At 34.7% G+C, this 17,215-nt stretch overlaps 1 protein-coding gene across 5 annotated transcripts; it reads left to right on the plus strand.

Annotated features, from left to right (window-relative positions):
- Positions 1–1,848: 1,848 nt before the first annotated feature.
- On the plus strand, positions 1,849–16,295 carry LOC149800485 (uncharacterized). 5 transcript variants are annotated; one of them, XM_089960120.1, is made up of 8 exons: positions 1,849–2,194; positions 4,500–4,526; positions 5,025–5,228; positions 5,953–6,120; positions 7,212–7,379; positions 10,769–10,936; positions 11,856–11,946; positions 15,023–16,295. In XM_089960120.1, exons 1-8 carry the CDS (start codon positions 2,086–2,088, stop codon positions 15,204–15,206), a joined length of 1,119 nt encoding a protein of 372 aa, XP_089816246.1. In that variant the 5' UTR covers positions 1,849–2,085; the 3' UTR covers positions 15,207–16,295. The 5 variants fall into 5 exon arrangements, 4 of the variants coding, with proteins under 4 accessions (XP_089816246.1, XP_089816247.1, XP_089816245.1 ...); XM_089960121.1 differs by lacking the exon at positions 4,500–4,526 and having other exon boundaries at positions 2,088–2,196; XR_016421393.1 differs by lacking the exon at positions 1,849–2,194 and having other exon boundaries at positions 2,268–5,228; positions 15,023–15,720; positions 15,839–16,295.
- Positions 16,296–17,215: the final 920 nt, after the last annotated feature.

Raw genomic sequence — 17,215 nt, forward strand, 5'->3', positions numbered from 1 at the left:
TTCAGAGCACAATATGGTATGCTCTGATCCAACGCTCATTTGAATTTGCTCCATTGTACCTGAATATTACATTTCTTTTTTTTAAATGCAAGAAGCATGTATATGCTTACGTAAACAAACAACTCAACTACACATTTTTGTACAAATTTGTATTGATAGGCAGTATGATGCAGTGAAACCAATTTACCTCTTGTCAGTCGAAAAATGAAATTATTTACTTTGATTTTATTTAGCAAAATCTGACATCAACTACTAGTACATCAACTTTTTAAAAGCTATTGTGAAGTTTTAAGGAAATTATAAGCCGATTCAACCCTAAACCAACACTCTCAAACTACTCCCACCTCATGCCAAGACATATACTTTGAACTACGACTACTATCATACTATAACTACAGCTACTATTTACCGCTGTTGCTGCATCTATTACTACTACCGCTACTACTGTTACTACAATTACTATATCTACTATTGACACTGCTATAGGTGATGTAGCTGTTGAAACTAACAAAAAGCAATGAGAAAAGGGGAAGAAAAAAAAAGACTTTAATGACGATAATAATCACTTATAAAATCTTCCATAGCAATGCAGGTTTCGTGTCCTTCAATGCTACGATGCAGTCTTACACAGCTATCTAAGTTTCGTGTCCTTCAATGTTACGGCGCTGTCCTGCATAGCAATCCATGTTTCGTGTCCTTCAGTGTTACGATGCAGTCTTACATAGCCATCCATGTTTCGTGTCCTTCAATGTTACGATGCAGTCTTACATAGCAATCTAAGTTTCGTGTAATTCAATGTTACGATGCAGTCTTGCAGTATTAAGATACAAATGTTGAAATATCATTTTAGTAAAGTAATCGAATCTATCAACGAAAAGTCAAGCGAAGAATGTCGATCTGAAATCATGAACAGCGAGTTGTTAGGCCAAGCATTTACATATGTTACCTTTTGAGAAACGTATCGCCTGCTTGGTTGCAATAAAATACATATGAATAAACTTGCAAAGCGATATAATACATAGAAAGATATGCATCATACAGTTAATAGTCAACACAATACAAACCGCAATACAGGATGTGTGCGATATAGATTCCTACATTGTCTTTATGTATTTGCGTGTGATGTTGGCTTTATAAGTTATAGTAATACCTGAACATACTACTACGGTTTTGTATATTCTGCCAATGGTTTTGTTACTTATTGTATAGTATCTTTGTAGTGAATTAACCCCCTAAACATTAATACGGTTGAGCGTTTACTTTTACGATTCGTCTGCCATATTGGTCTAAGTAAAGCATTATGGGATCGGATGTTTCTTTCTTATCGTCATTCAATCGAAAAACAATCTTTCACACACGAATGTGAAATTTAAAAAGAAACAAACAAAAAACAATGCGCAACACATGAGTGATTTGTCATTTCGCACAAAAGCAATAACATAATTTAAAACAAATATTCTGACGTTTTGCCTCTGAGACCAGTTGTTTCTATGGTGAGTACGGGAACCAGTCAGACAATTGATGTCTAGCAAGCAACAGACCCGAAATCTTGAATCCCTTTTTTATAGAACCATAAAGTTCTTCAATATTTATTCTTTTCTCAAATGTAATTCTTGTATAATTGTAATACATCACCTTCAAGTATGGACACAGTCACGATGCAAAAAAAAACAGTAATACATATATTGATACCGTCTTTTAACGCAAAAAATATTGCCATACCGATATCTATCGATAAATCGTAACACTTCTTGTAACCTTTTGCCAGGCTTGAATTTCACTAGCTATCTGAAATGTATACGGACAGAAACACCCGGAAGAAAACTAAACAACATTAACGTACCTACAGGTAAAGTCTAGTTACTGTGAGCCATCGAAACGGAACGTTTTTAATGTCTTGGAAAGACTTACGTAAGCCGGTCAATATAATTCAAGATTTTTAAATGAGACGGAACTTTTATCGCAACTTTGAAGGGGCACTACATAGTTAAATTTGAGTTCTATATATGAAGTTATGTGGCATTATTCACTTCCTGATTCGTGTTCTTTGTAAATCAAATTGTGCGTCGAACTACAGGTGTAAACATGTCAACGACTGGTGGTGTATACACTCAAGGATCAACAGATGTTAGAATCGAGAAATGCAGTTATAACGCGATGATGATACTCTTCATTGCATCAGTTCTCATGTGGACAGTTAAGTCTATCTCTCTCATCAGCAACCTCTTTCCCTTTCTCTCCTTTTTCTCGTTTGTGGTACAGGTCTGTTACATTTATGAACATGTAATTAAGAAAGTGGCGGATATCAATCCTACAATGTGTGTTAACGCTACATCTAATATTATAGCAATCTCTGCGTGAACATTGTCAAAATCCTTTAGAGTAATATAAAATTTGAATTTGACTTCGATTGCGCCTGAGGTAGATATATTAAGATGGGCAGAGAGGGTAAAGATATTCCGGTTAAATGTTTTAAATTGCTGAAGTCTCACATGATACATCCCATGGTACCGAGAAGAACCAGCATAAAGCAAAATATGATTTCTGACTAATATTATTCACTGGAAGGTAAAGTGCAATGAATGTAAACAATGGTACTAAATACGAAATGCATGGCAGACTTCGTTAGACAACGTCCATCTGGTAACAGGTGAAAGTGGTCCCTTTAGATAAGTCTAGTCCAAGTTTTCATAGTCCATGCTACAATATTAAAATAACTCACTAATATAAAACTTACTTCTCAAGTATGTTTGTTATGTGCAAAGTTGAATGTCCATCAACTATAATCATTCCAAGGAATCAAGCTGCACTCACGATAACGTCAATTTCAAACTGATGCTTCATTTTTAAAATGTGTTGATTCGTTCCCATTCCATTATAAAGAGGATGCTGGCGGATCTGATGGAGATCCCCACATAGATCCAAGTCACTCAGGCCTAAATCTGAAGGATCAAGACTGATTTCAGTTCTAACACATTCTCATATATAATACAACACAGTGTCATTCATATACGATACAACACATTGTGTCTATACATGATACAACACATTGTCTATATATATAATACAACTTATTGTCATTCATACATGATACAACACATTGTATCCATGCATGATACAACACATTGTCTCTATACATAATACAACACATTGTCATCTATACATGAAACAACACATTGTCATCTAGACGTGATACAAAACAGTGTGTATATACATGATACAACCCATTGTGTCCATACATGACGCAACATATTGTCATCTATACCTGATGCAACACATTGTGTCTATACGTGATACAACAATTGTATCTATACATGATACAACACAGTGTCATCTATACGTGACACAAAACATTGTGTATATACATGATACAACTTATTGTCTCTATACTTGATATAAAATATTGGGTATGTACATGATACAACACAATGTGTATATACATGATGCAACACATTGTCATATATACCTGATACAACACATTGTGTCTATGCGCGATACAACGCATTGTCTCTGTACTTGATACAACATATTGTGTCTATACATGATACAACACCGTGTCATCTATATATGATACAACACATTGCGTCTATGCATGATACAACATGTGTGTCTATACGTGATACAACACATTGTCTATACATGATGCAACACATTGTCATCTATACGTGATACAAAACATTATGCATATACACGATACAACGCATTGTCTCTATACTTGATACAAAACATTGTGTATGTACATGATACAACACATTGTGTATATACATGATATAACATATTGTGTCTATACTTTATACAACGCATTGTCTCTATACTTGATAAGACACATTGTGTCTATGCATGATACTGCACATTGGGTCTATACATAATGCAACGTATTGTCTCTATACTTGATACAACACATTGTGTCTATACCGGATACAACACATTGTGTCTATACGGGATACAACACATTGTGTATATACGTGATACAACAATTTGTGTCTATACTTGATACAATACATTGTCCTGATACATAAAACGACACACTGTAATCTACACAAGATATAACATAATACCTTAATGGTCAAAGTAGTAAAACACGGTATGAATAAAACTTTCTATTGAAGTCAGCAATACATGACAGATTGAATTAAAATAAAATTTGAAATAGATAATCACACCTTTATACAGGAATGTGCTAATTGATTCATTACTATTTTCCTTCCATAATCTTTGTAATTACTAGCCGTTAGAATACACTAACTGTATAACTCCTAGTACATAGCATTGTGTGACTACAACATATTCCCTCTCGTTGACTAGTAATCGTGGAACTATTTTCACTAAAATGACTGACAAATGTCATTATTATTTGCATTCATGTATATTTTAGATTAAATTGAAACAAATAATATGTTAAAATGATAATATAAATAATATAAATAAACTCTCTCTCTCTCTCTCCAGATCGATTAAGGGATTATGATGTTTTATTTGAATATTACCATAATCTCTTGCAGTTTGTCAGAGCTGTCAGTTTTCTGGTATGTATTGAAGGATGTCTACGTATATGTGGTCTTATATTCAATTTTCATTTGTGTCGATTGTACAGTTTTCATAGAAGTTAGAGCTAAAACACAGTGTACATGGGAGAGAGAGAGAGAGAGAAAGAGAAAAAAGAGAGAGAGAATATTGCCATTATTATTAAACCATTAGCTAGGAGTGAGATTGGGGTAGATGAGGTAATACGAAAACGCAGCATCATAACAAGGAAAATGAAACCAGAGATTCATCGTTTCGCATGTCTGAGATAATTGATATACTGATCTGCTTATCTGTATATCTCGTGCTTCTGTTAGTTAAAAATTCATTGCATGACTCAGCATTAAAATGTTCCAAATCAGAAATATCATCTAAAGATGACGGACAAGGAGCGATGGTGGACAAAATATATTCCATTACAATATTTAGTCAAACACAAACAGATATATTAGAGTTTGTGGCAATATATCAAATCAATATTTTGTTTTTATTTGTTTCAGATATATTTGACCCCTGTTCCAGTGAAAACCATAAACCATTTCCCTACATGTCAGACCGATGCCCTGATTGTGATTACCCTTCTAACGACCGGAGCGACCTCTATGACCTGGACCATGATATTTGGTACATTACTGCATTCAACATAACAACCAGATATGTGTCGCCTTATGGATGTGGCACGCGAATTCCAATCTGGATGAATGGTTTGAATTTACTACTTTTGTCGCTAAGTACTAAATTGTGTCTGTAACCTCGTCATTTCTGAGGGAAGAACGATATATATATATATATATATATATATATATATATATATATATATATATATATATATATATATATAACAGTTCAAACGAATTCGTTGATGTGTGTCAACATGAGCCTGAACATAATTGTATTGCAACTTTAAAAATCAACTGCTTGTATTGGGTCCAAATCTGTTTCAATAAAAGTGTGTTGCAGTACTACACACGCAAGGAAGTAATTGTGAAACATCATAAATGCGCAACGGCAGTCTCCTTAAAGGTGTGGTCAGCCTTTATATATATTGTAATGACTTTTATGTTTCACAGCAAATATCAAAGTCTTGAATAAGCCTACTCTCAGATAGTGCCAGTTACGAAATTGAGTGGTGTTAGCTATTTTGAAAATGTTACAATTTGGAAACAGTTCAGTGGAATAAACATGTAATTTTATTAAAAAACCAGACTGTAAAGTAAAGCTTAACATAGAAACATTTTGCCACAAGAATTAATTCATTAAAGTCTACTGTCATAGAACTTTAGTGGTTTCCCTTTGTACCTTTGGTGTGGTGATGTTATTTTCTTTCCGTTATGTTTGTTTGTTTTGTGCAGCACAAATGCACACAAGTGAATCGTAAGTGCATTTTCCGTACGTCAATCGGATTAAAAAATTTAAATTACTCTACAGGTACGATTCCCAAGACTGAAGAAGGTGTAGTTAGTAGAACAGCATGCGTTGCAACCTTTGACAGCTTGTGCGCTGCTACATATAATATCAATGTAAAACGGTGTGGCACGGCTACTGTATACTGCTTGGTCAACCTTCCTAGTAGCATCCATCAGCGATATTGCTTTGGTGAGTATTCTATGTAGTATTCTTTTGGCGATCAAAATAAATGCATGCATATGATATAATTGAGAACTAATTAAATTATCAAATCATTGAACAATATCATATTTTTCCAAACAAAATAAATTGAACGAAATTATTTGTCTTGTAGTATTTGCTTCATTGATGTAAAATTAAATTCAGCTATATGGCTAACTACAGCATTTAATATTCTGGTTCATGAAGTACACACCAGTTTATCCTTACTTGAATTGACATCGATGGTTTGGGTACATATCGAATCTTTCTCATATATCTTGGGGTTTTATGGAATGTTGTCTGAATTATTTTATGGTTGTGTGAGTGTAAACAAATAACACGTGGATAGAGTTGAGACCGTAAATTAGTTTTAAGAAGGGCGGCAGATTGATACCATTTCAAAGACATTCTCTGTCATGTTGAATGCACTGGAAAAGAGTATTTTATATGTTTTGTGAAAAAGATGTTGCATGGGAAACATAATGATTAGTAAGTTATTTTTGTTCTCAAACGGAAATCAAATCTTAATTTCAGACATTTTACTATTTAGCTACATATTCACGCAAAATGTTCTGATTCTATAGCTAGGTATAGATATCAGTGAACCGGGTAATGACTTTATTATAAATATTTTACTGTCATATAAAAGCTATTTAGGTATAGAGGTAGGTATTGATTTTTCCAATGTATCAGGAATTACGATTTAATTGCTTTCTTGCGTTAATTTCAAATCATAAAGTCTAAGCATTATTCATTGATTTGTCCATAAATGTAATCATTTTAGACATTCTGAAGAAATATATTTAATAGTATTTCAGATATGAATGTTCACATTTAAAAAGGTCTTTAAAATTAAATTGAAATAAGATTAAAGTGCCTATCAAGTAGGTAATATTCAATTTGCAAGTGTACAGTTATATATCCATATTTACCTTAAATATATCAGAACTTTACTGAAAGCGCCGTAACAATTTTGTACACGAATGCAAGTTCCGTTTGTTTCGTATTACCAGCATGGAAATAACCTCTACCAACTTATTCATTATGCACCGTTGTCATATATACATATTATTTGCTAGATTTCGATCCATCTGATCCGATGTCGACAAAAGCATCAGCGACTCCGATTACGTCATCTAAGACAACATCGGTGACAATATCTTTGACAACATTCACCAGAAAGACCTCGTCTACACCGTCCCCATCAGCTGAAGCCAAGGGGGAAACAGGCACATCAGGACGCGGAGGTTTTTCTTTGCTTTCCAAGACAGATTAAGATTTTCTAATACCTTCCTTTCTACAATTTCCACAATCACCCAAGCAGTTTTTGGCCATGTAAATGTTTGAGAACTAGAATCTCACATAAGTGATAGATGTGGTCTCTAATCAAATATAATTTGTTTCAAAACTTGCACTCTCTGTGTTAAATCTCATACCGTGCAATTTGCACATGGTAACTAAATTCTTTAGTGTCACCATAACATCCAACTGTTAACCAGTCTACTAAATATCTATTATCAAGTTTATAGTAGGAAGTTATATTCCTTTCTTCTTCGAAAAAATAAACAAATCATGAAAAATACTTTGATGTTTTAAACTGTTCAGTTATTTACACAATAGATCTATAAAGCTCACCTGAAGCTTTCATCCTCGTACTAAAGACTTCATCAGCAGATTGATCTATTATATATTGACTGTTAACATCACACAAGGGAATGGTGGGCGATGTTAACAGATTGTCCCAGGATATGCGATAGGTTGTAACGGCCCCGTCCCTGGTCAGCAATTTTTGTGTGCGCGGATGTAAGTAGAGTCTCTAAAACCCGCTCAAACCAGGTTAGTGCTCGTTCTAAGATTTGTCCGAGTCCAAAGATACGGTATGGCAATAGCAAATATGGCGGATGTACCGTGATACCTCAGACGAGCTTGAACCTGGTCTTCTACGTTCATTAAATATCGCTTTCAATGTTGTTTCCGTTCCCACAATATGATGGTAACGAATTGTACCCCGTCCTTCGCTCGTAATATGATAGATAGGTCCACACATATATTTCATATCAGTTTAATCCTTTGGGTGAACTAGCACATGTCTTAGGGTCTGGTATAGTTTAAAACACACATTAATTTTGTGTTGCTGACAAACACGCTTCAGGAATTTGGAAGTCCCCTTCAAATATGGTTATATGATGCTACCTTTCGAGTCTATTATCCAAGTTATTAGTGGTCTCGCTCTTGGTAATGTCATTATGACTGGCGTTCAGCCTGTTGGAAAGCTTCTTAATCGCCCATTCCGGATAATACTATATTCTTGAGGGCGGCATTGACATGATCGAGTTCTTGTTATAAATCGATGGGGTCAGATATAACGACTATGCCTCTATTTTGTAATATTATAATGCCCAACTATTCTGATATAATGAATAGTGAGATTCAAAACGAAAGCACTGGTCGGTATGCATTAATCATTCCCTCTGGTGATATTAATAGTCAGTAGAGATTAAATCATTTAGCTTTCTATATGTATTGTGTTTGTGATTTAAAAGGTAAAACATTATCAAATATGAATAACACAGTTTAGTTTTCACCGAAATGACTAATATTGTTTACAAAAGTAAGTCGAGAAGATGATGTTGCATTCTCTACATATATCCTTTTCCTCAGTTTACGTTTTCGATGTCTTTGTGTAAACAACATAATACGTACAAAGTCTGATACATATGAAAGTGAAGTATTATGTAATGAAATATTGGATGTGTATAACCATATCTTTCAAAAACTAATATCGTCTCCTTCTGACATCTATACATTCCAACAAGCTGATGCATTTAAACATGTATTTCGTTTCTCCGCATTGTAGGATGACCAATGCGAAGTCATTAATGGGCTGCATATTTATAATCTCTTTTACACCCCTGCGGCTTGCTTTTGCATGATTATTTTTTCAACATTTCCTTGTAACCGAAGTACCTAAAATATCAGAGACTAAACTTTCGGGTTAAATGTCTGATAATAAAATTGAAAAAGAATATACTAATATGTACATGTACAAATTGTTTCTCATGATGTTCAATAAACTCTATGATTACTTTCTTATGTACTGCTGTCAGAGATACATGATTTTGTTAAATTCAAACCAATGGTGTTACTTGGTGTCTGGGGTCATACGTAAAGCGTTTATGAATATGTACAAATAAGTGGTAAATTTTAGAGGAAAAGCACATATAAGATTTGAACTTGATACGGATTTGTCAAGATCTTTCTAGCCGACTGTCTTAATAACTTTTGTCAAGTTTGAAAGTGGATGTATATATTACGAACAACCATGCAACAATAATAACTACTGAAGGTTATTTGGATTCAAGGGGAAAAATATTGTTGCCCTGATTTTACTTGTCCCTTTCCGTGAACCAACATTATGTAGATGTGCAGAATGGGCTTAATTTCAATGCATACAACTCAGAACACAAAAGGTTTGTAAAATTTAATGACATGGCTACTACAGCTTACGGTTCGGTCAACTACCCTAGTAGAAGGCAGCAGCGATATTGCTTCGGTGAGTATTCCGATTATTATTCCACACAGGGACTGGAGATCAAAGAAATGCATGCATATGATATAACTGAGAACTAATTAAATTATTGAATCATTCAACAATGACATATTTTTCCAAACGAAATAAATACAGCGTTATTGTATTTGCTTATTTGATGTAAATATTAAATTTAGCTATATACTAACTACATCATTTAATATCCCGGTCCATGAATAATACACAAGTTTATCCTTATTGAATTGATGTCGATGGGTTGGGTACATATCAGAACTTTCTCATATATCTTGGGGTTTTATGGAGTGTTGTGTGAATTATTTTTCGGTTGTGTAAGTGTAAAAAATATCATGAGGAATAGAGTTGAAACCGTAAATTAGTTTTAAGAAGAGTGGCAGATTGATTCCCTTTCAAAGACATTCTCTTTCATGTAGAATTCATAGGAAAATAGTATTTGATATGTTTTGTGTGAAAAGATGTTGCATGTGAAACATTATGATTAGTAAGTTATTTTTTTTCTCAAACAGAAATCAAATCTAAATTTCAGACATTTAACTAATTAGCTACATGTTCACGCAAAATGTTCTGATTCTATAGCTAGGTATAGATTTTAGTGAACCGGATAATGGCTTTATTATAAATATTTTGCTGTCATATAAAATCTATTTAGGTATAGAGGTAGGTATTGATTTTTCCAACGTATCAGGAATTAAATTTTGCTTTCTTGCGTTGATCTCAAATCATAAAGTCAAAAGCATTATTCATTGATTTGTCATAAATGTAATCATTTTAGACATTCTGAAGAAATATATTTAATAGTATTTCAGATATGAACATTCACATTTAAAAAGGTCTTTTAAAATTAAATTGAAATAAGATTAAAGTGACCATCAAGTAGGTAATATTCAATTTGCAAGTGTACAATTATATATCCATATTTACCTGAAATGTATCAGAACTTTACTGAAAGACGCGTAACAATTTTGTACACGAATGCAAGTTCCGTTTGTTTCGTATTACCAGCATGGAAATAACCTCTACCAACTTATTCATTATGCACCGTTGTCATATATACATATTATTTGCTAGATTTCGATCCATCTGATCCGATGTCGACAAAAGCATCAGCGACTCCGATTACGTCATCTAAGACAACATCGGTGACAATATCTTTGACAACATTCACCAGAAAGACCTCGTCTACACCGTCCCCATCAGCTGAAGCCAAGGGGGAAACAGGCACATCAGGACGCGGAGGTTTTTCTTTGCTTTCCAAGACAGATTAAGATTTTCTAATACCTTCCTTTCTACAATTTCCACAATCTCCCAAGCAGTTTTTGGCCATGTAAATGTTTGAGAATTGGAATCTCACATGAAGTGATAGATGTGGTCTCTAATCAAATATAATTTGTTTCAAAACTTGCACTCTCTGTGTTAAATCTCATACCGTACGATTTGCACATGGTAACTAAATTCTTTAGTGTCACCATAATAACCATCTGTTAACTACTCTACTTAATATCTATTATCAAGTTTATAACCAACAATACGCACGTGTGCAGAATGGGCTTCATTTCAATGCATACATCTCAGAACACAAAAGGTTCGTAAAACTTATTAAATAATTTAATTCTCAAAGCTATAAATGAACACTTAAGAGGAACTTAACAGTACTGTGAACAAAATCGAACATAATCCTGAAAGGTCTATCACCAATTTGAACAAATAGTGTTTCAAATGAATTCGGTACTGCGTGGGCTGATGTTGCCAATATCTTCGAAGAGGCTGTAGAGCAAACAATCGTGGTGTTTCTCAATGGCATTGTCCAAAATATTTCTTTTGAATGAATTCAAAATAATCGCACATTGTATTTCCAATAAATACTTTAAATAAAAGATTCCTCTCAAATTAAATCTAAATACAACATTAAATACGTTCGTAGAATATTAATAAACAAGAATAATATCAATTATGAATGAGGAATAAAATAATTGTTCACTACTCTAAAAAATTCTTCAGTCACGGAGCAAATGTAAAACACGCAATATGTTTATACATGACACCATTGCACTAGTTTTTGGTCAGAATATGCAAATAGTGGAATAGTTTATTTGCCAATAGATAAAAGTATGTTCTATTGACTCGCAATCTAAACCTGAATACTTTATTGTTGCAGAGAATGGAATACAGATCTGGGTGATAGCAGTTATTGCAGGACTTGTCGCTGTTATTGCCATTCTTGTAGCTGTGATAATTGCACGGAAAAGGTTAGTTTTCTTGTACACATATTTATTTTCATGTGGTGTATCAAATTCATATTTGAGTTGAGGTATGTAGTATGGAAGAATTTCTGTAAATTAGAGAAAGCCTTAAATGACTGAGACATTACGAGAATTCTTTTCAGAAGCACGAAGAAGACAGAATGCACCCAAGCATTTGATTGCATTTTACTTCCCTTAATATGGTATTATGCTATTATCTAAGAGTCACACGAAATACTAAATATTGATTAAGTATCTTAATATTGAAAAGTACGACCAATTTACATCCATAAACTATTTATACTGAAATGAGTTTAAGACTGAAAAAAGAGGGCAAGTCAGGATAAAAATAAATTGGTTGTCGATCACCGATTAATTATTTCATCAGGTATGGACAATTGATAATGCAACCATCTAAATCGGACTTGATACAAGATTCAACGGGGATTTGCTATGCGTCATTGTTGTAAAATATGTACTATTTTTGTTATAACCAGCTTTATGAAGCACATAGCAGAAAATACTTGTAATGATCTCAACGTTGCCAAAAACTAAAGAAATTTATCCGACACCATGCTTAAATTAAATATACAGAAACGGCTCTTGGCAGAACTTGAATAAATGCATGACAACATAACAGAAACAAATACACGCAGGTCAGAATATTATGTAAGCCAGGTAACTTGACTCGAAGAGTCGTTTAAATCAATCAGTCTGGTAAACGATTTTACGTAAGGCCAGATCTGATAGAGGATCGCTTAACTTCCGTGTCATCTTGGTCTGAAAATATTATCACCTAACACCATAATTTATGATAAGTCGTAAGATAATTTCGTAAAGATGTAATATTTGTATTTGTTTCTTTTATACTTTTTATATAACATGTTTATGTTAACTAGCTAAAAATTGAAAAAGTATTTCCGACCAATTGATTGCAGTCGTAAAACCTGCCGCCATTTCTTAATGCCTACATTTTTAGCTTAGCTTAGAATGTGGTTCGTCTGTGGCTGCTTTACTGTAGCCAAAATACTAAAATACATACTATTGTTTTCCGATTAAATGTTCCTGAAGGCAATACTACTACTACTAATAATAATAATAATGTGGACACATAAACGTCTAATTTTGAGAAGCTCTAAGAGCATTATAATATTAAATAACACATTAAAACATATAACAAGGACAAGTTTACAAACACAAACACCATGAAATTACAAATCAAAAAGATGAGTTACACGAGCGCTCTTGAATGAGATCATTGCGTATAAGATATGTTGGCAATTCGTTCGTCGTAGGTCTTGACATGCAAAAGATCATTAACTTTGTTTTGATTGTGGGAACAATGAGAGTGCGAGTGTCGGAAGATGAGCTTAAGTGTCTAGATTGAATGTATTCATCTTGAGGTCAGATAGGTACAAGTCAACCAGTCAACGAAATATATTGGACCGAAACCAGTCTGTGAAATATAGCACAGTGAACAGAGATTTGTTTTTAATCCTTGATCGAATGGTGGACAGAGTAACTTCCAGAGCAAATGGAAGGTATGCTCGGTTATTGGTACTCTAATGAAAATACGAACAGCTGCATTTTGAACTTTTTAAAGTTTCTGTTTTAAATACTGAGTCAAATCAGACAAAGTCTAAAATAGACTAGTCTTCAAAGTACTACGGAACACACGTATGTTTTAGCGGTATCAACCGGAAGAAAATTGCAAACTCAGCTTTTGAGTCTGAGGTCCATACATGCAGCCTTACATTTGCTTATTACATCTTGGTGTAATGAGAGGGTCCTGTCGAGACTGACACTTTTCCTACTGGCTGTGTACATTTAATGTTATTATTGCTGATACTTAATCTTTGAGGTAAAGGATGGGGATGAAAGCGTCTTTGGGTTGTGATCAGGATAGCTTTAGTTTTTATTAACATTCATCTGCAGCTTGTTATCCGACATGCACCTCTCTACGCCTTGGATTGTAGCCTCAACGTGTCAGCAGCATCTATTCCAGCTGGGCAACTATATTTTCATATTTGAGTGTCATCAGCGTGGAAATGGTGAGACACCGGATATCGACCTATGACGCTTGAGAGAGGCTGATTGTATGGAATAAAAAGAACTGGGCCGAGATCAAAGCCTCGTATAATACCAGAATATAGATTAACTGGGATGATCGTTTTCCATCTATGAACATACTTTTTGTCTTGCTGACTAAGCATGACTTTAACCATTGTAAGGCTGTATCGGAAATACCAAATACATGTTTGGGACAGTCAAGCAATATACAAGATGATGGTACCTACATATGCTTCTATTTAGACGCGGAGGTTTATAGAGGTGTTACGTTTGTGACGTGACTATTGGGAAAGAATACATAAAAGTTAGTTCGTATCTCAAAATTTTAATTATGCAAGCAAAATCCTCGAACTTATTAAGACCATGGCATATCGACAGCAGGGAATTGGTGTGCAATTTGGTCATTTCCACGACTACAGATGATGAATCTAGACACTTAAAATTTAAATTGAAAGCATTTATATGCACTGAGCCAACTGATAAATTGTAGCTATATTGGCAAAAAGACTGTGTAAATATATCCGGTGTTCTAGCGGTTAGAACGTCCGCTTCGGATGCGGAGGCCGCGGAAGCGAACCCAGGCAGTCATACCAAAGACTTATAAAAAATGGTACTAACAGCAGCGCCGCTAGGCACTCAGAATTAAGAGGTTAGGCTGTCATGATATTGTGAATGGGTGGGACATCTTGTAACATGTCTGCGGCACGATGCCCCAGTGCTAGATAACTTGTAGTTATATTGGCAAAATGATTGGGTGTAAATGTGCGTACATAAACTGTCCCACTGCATACATCGTAGCGATATGACTTAAATTTTGTTATAGCTACGTTAAAAATACACACACACACACACAGACACTTTATATGTGTTACTATTCGATTAGTGTATATAATTTGTCAATTAGTGCAAATAATTAAACTAGTGTGTGTAGTTATTTAATTCAATAGCTTATTTTTAATGTACTGTTAAATCTATTGTAAGGAACTCCAAAACATATTTTGTCTTTTTCCAGACGATTCTCTAAAAAAAAGGACGACAATGAATACGAAGTGCCGGAAAAGAAGTATGTAAATGATACACAGTCACATGATTACATGACCTTGGATCTGCCTCCACTGTCTTCTAAAGAAGCAATCAGTGCCATCCCAAACCAAAACGAGGCACGTTACGTGTCTATTAATGACATATGCACGTAATGGTGACGACAATCACGTGTTCTTATTACGTCATGTCAAGTCCAAGATAGATATTGCGAGAACAATTTACAATTTTTTAGGCTAAAAGAGACTTTTAGAGACTCTAAAAATTCCGTTTGGATTTTGTTGTTTTAGAGACATATTAATCCAAAGGATTATGTCAATGTTTATTGAATCAGTAACATTAAAAGGTTTCCTTACATTGATAAAATGCGATAAAATTTATTGATATTTTCTTTTTATTAATAGAAATCTCAAGAATAATGTCGTGTTAACAATGTGTATCCACCTCCATATATGTACTTTGTATATGCCTTTATATTTAGATGTATAGTTAAAACAAAATGCTGACTCAATATCTATTTCCCCAACACTTTATAAAATATTTTTCTATACGCTGAAAAAAATTCGATGGCGTCATCATCTGCTTTGCCATTGTATGGTCAAGGTTCCTTTTGAACAGATCAGGATGACTTTTCAATGACCGAATACTGAACCACCTAGTGATGACCAGGTGTACAATGTCACATCCAGTGATTACCAGATGTACAATGAAACATCCAGATTACTATATGTAAAATGAACCACCCAGGAATGACCAGATGTACAATGAAACATCCAGTGATTACTAGATGTAAAATGAACCACCCAGTGATGACCAGACGTACAATGAAGCATTCAGTGATTATTAGATGTACAGTAAACCACCCAGTGATGACCAGACGTACAATGAAGCATTCAGTGACTACTAGATGTACAATAAACCACCCAGTGATGACAAGATATACAATGAAGCACTAACTGATGACCAGATGTACAATGAAGCATCCAGTGCTTGAACACTGAACCCGTTTTGTTAAGATCAGAATATTCCTGAAATAGTTTTCATACAAGGCGAGGAGCTGGCGTACGTAACGGACGGACAGACAAAAGTTAGCTATTCGATTTCTCTATTTCCCACCTGCATTCCTTTTAATATTTTAATCTTTCAATTAAAAATATTGTTTGGAGTGAAATTGATTGGAAGTTACAAGCTTTGTAATGTGGCATTTCCAATATAAAATACAAAGGAAAGAATTCTTGTTTACATTTTGTTGTTGGTTTTATCTATTATCAAACAAAACAATTCTGGTTTTCATAGTTTTTTGTTATATTGATCAATTTTAAATGTCCATACAAGCAGGTCACAGTAGCAAGCGAATTTTGAAACATTTTATTGTTTCCAAATTAATCGACGGGGCCCCGAGTTTCCGAGTGGTCTAAAACGCTCTCCGTTACGGAACACTGCCATCTCATCTCTGCCTGCGTGGGTTCGAGTCTCGGATTCAGCCAATGTCGGTATGTGAGAAAGCTTGCCAGTAGCTTCTCGTGGGTCGGCGGTTCTTTCCGGGTTTTCCCAGGTTCTTCCTCCACCATTAATACTGGCCGCCATGTATAGCCTATCATGTGCTGAAAAATGGCGTTAAACACTACAACAACAACAACCAAATTAATCGACAACTTTGATTCAATGAAACCCTGTCTTTGCGTAAGTTAACAACATGTCCATATTACATGTAGGGTACTGAGATCTCTATGTCAGAGGCGTAGCTGGGGGGGGGGGCAGGGGGGTACGTATGTCCCCGGGCGCCAAGGTACAGGGGCGCCAAAATGAGGCTTACAACGTTACATTATAATAAGTAAACAAGGGTAATATTCAAAAATGTGATTAAACGGGGAGGGGGCTGGGGCGCCAATTTTATAGTTCGTCCCCGGGCGTAACATATCATAGCTACGCCTCTGCGCTATGTGAGATATGTGCACGATTCCTTCCTCCATCATTGTACCTCCACCACTGTGGTTCACTTCGGTGTCGGTGATTAGATTAACATTTCGGTGCGTGTTATATCGAGGAGCCAAGATATTTAACTTAAAGCAAATCGCAGGGACAATACAGTATTCATAAAAGTGCACAAGGCGACACCGCTATAACATGTACACGTATTGGGTGTATGAACCATGCGAAGAAG

The sequence above is a fragment of the Sinohyriopsis cumingii genome, chromosome 5, assembly GCF_028554795.1.
Source record: "Sinohyriopsis cumingii isolate HCF-2022 chromosome 5, ASM2855479v2, whole genome shotgun sequence".
NCBI lineage: Eukaryota > Metazoa > Mollusca > Bivalvia > Unionida > Unionidae > Sinohyriopsis > Sinohyriopsis cumingii.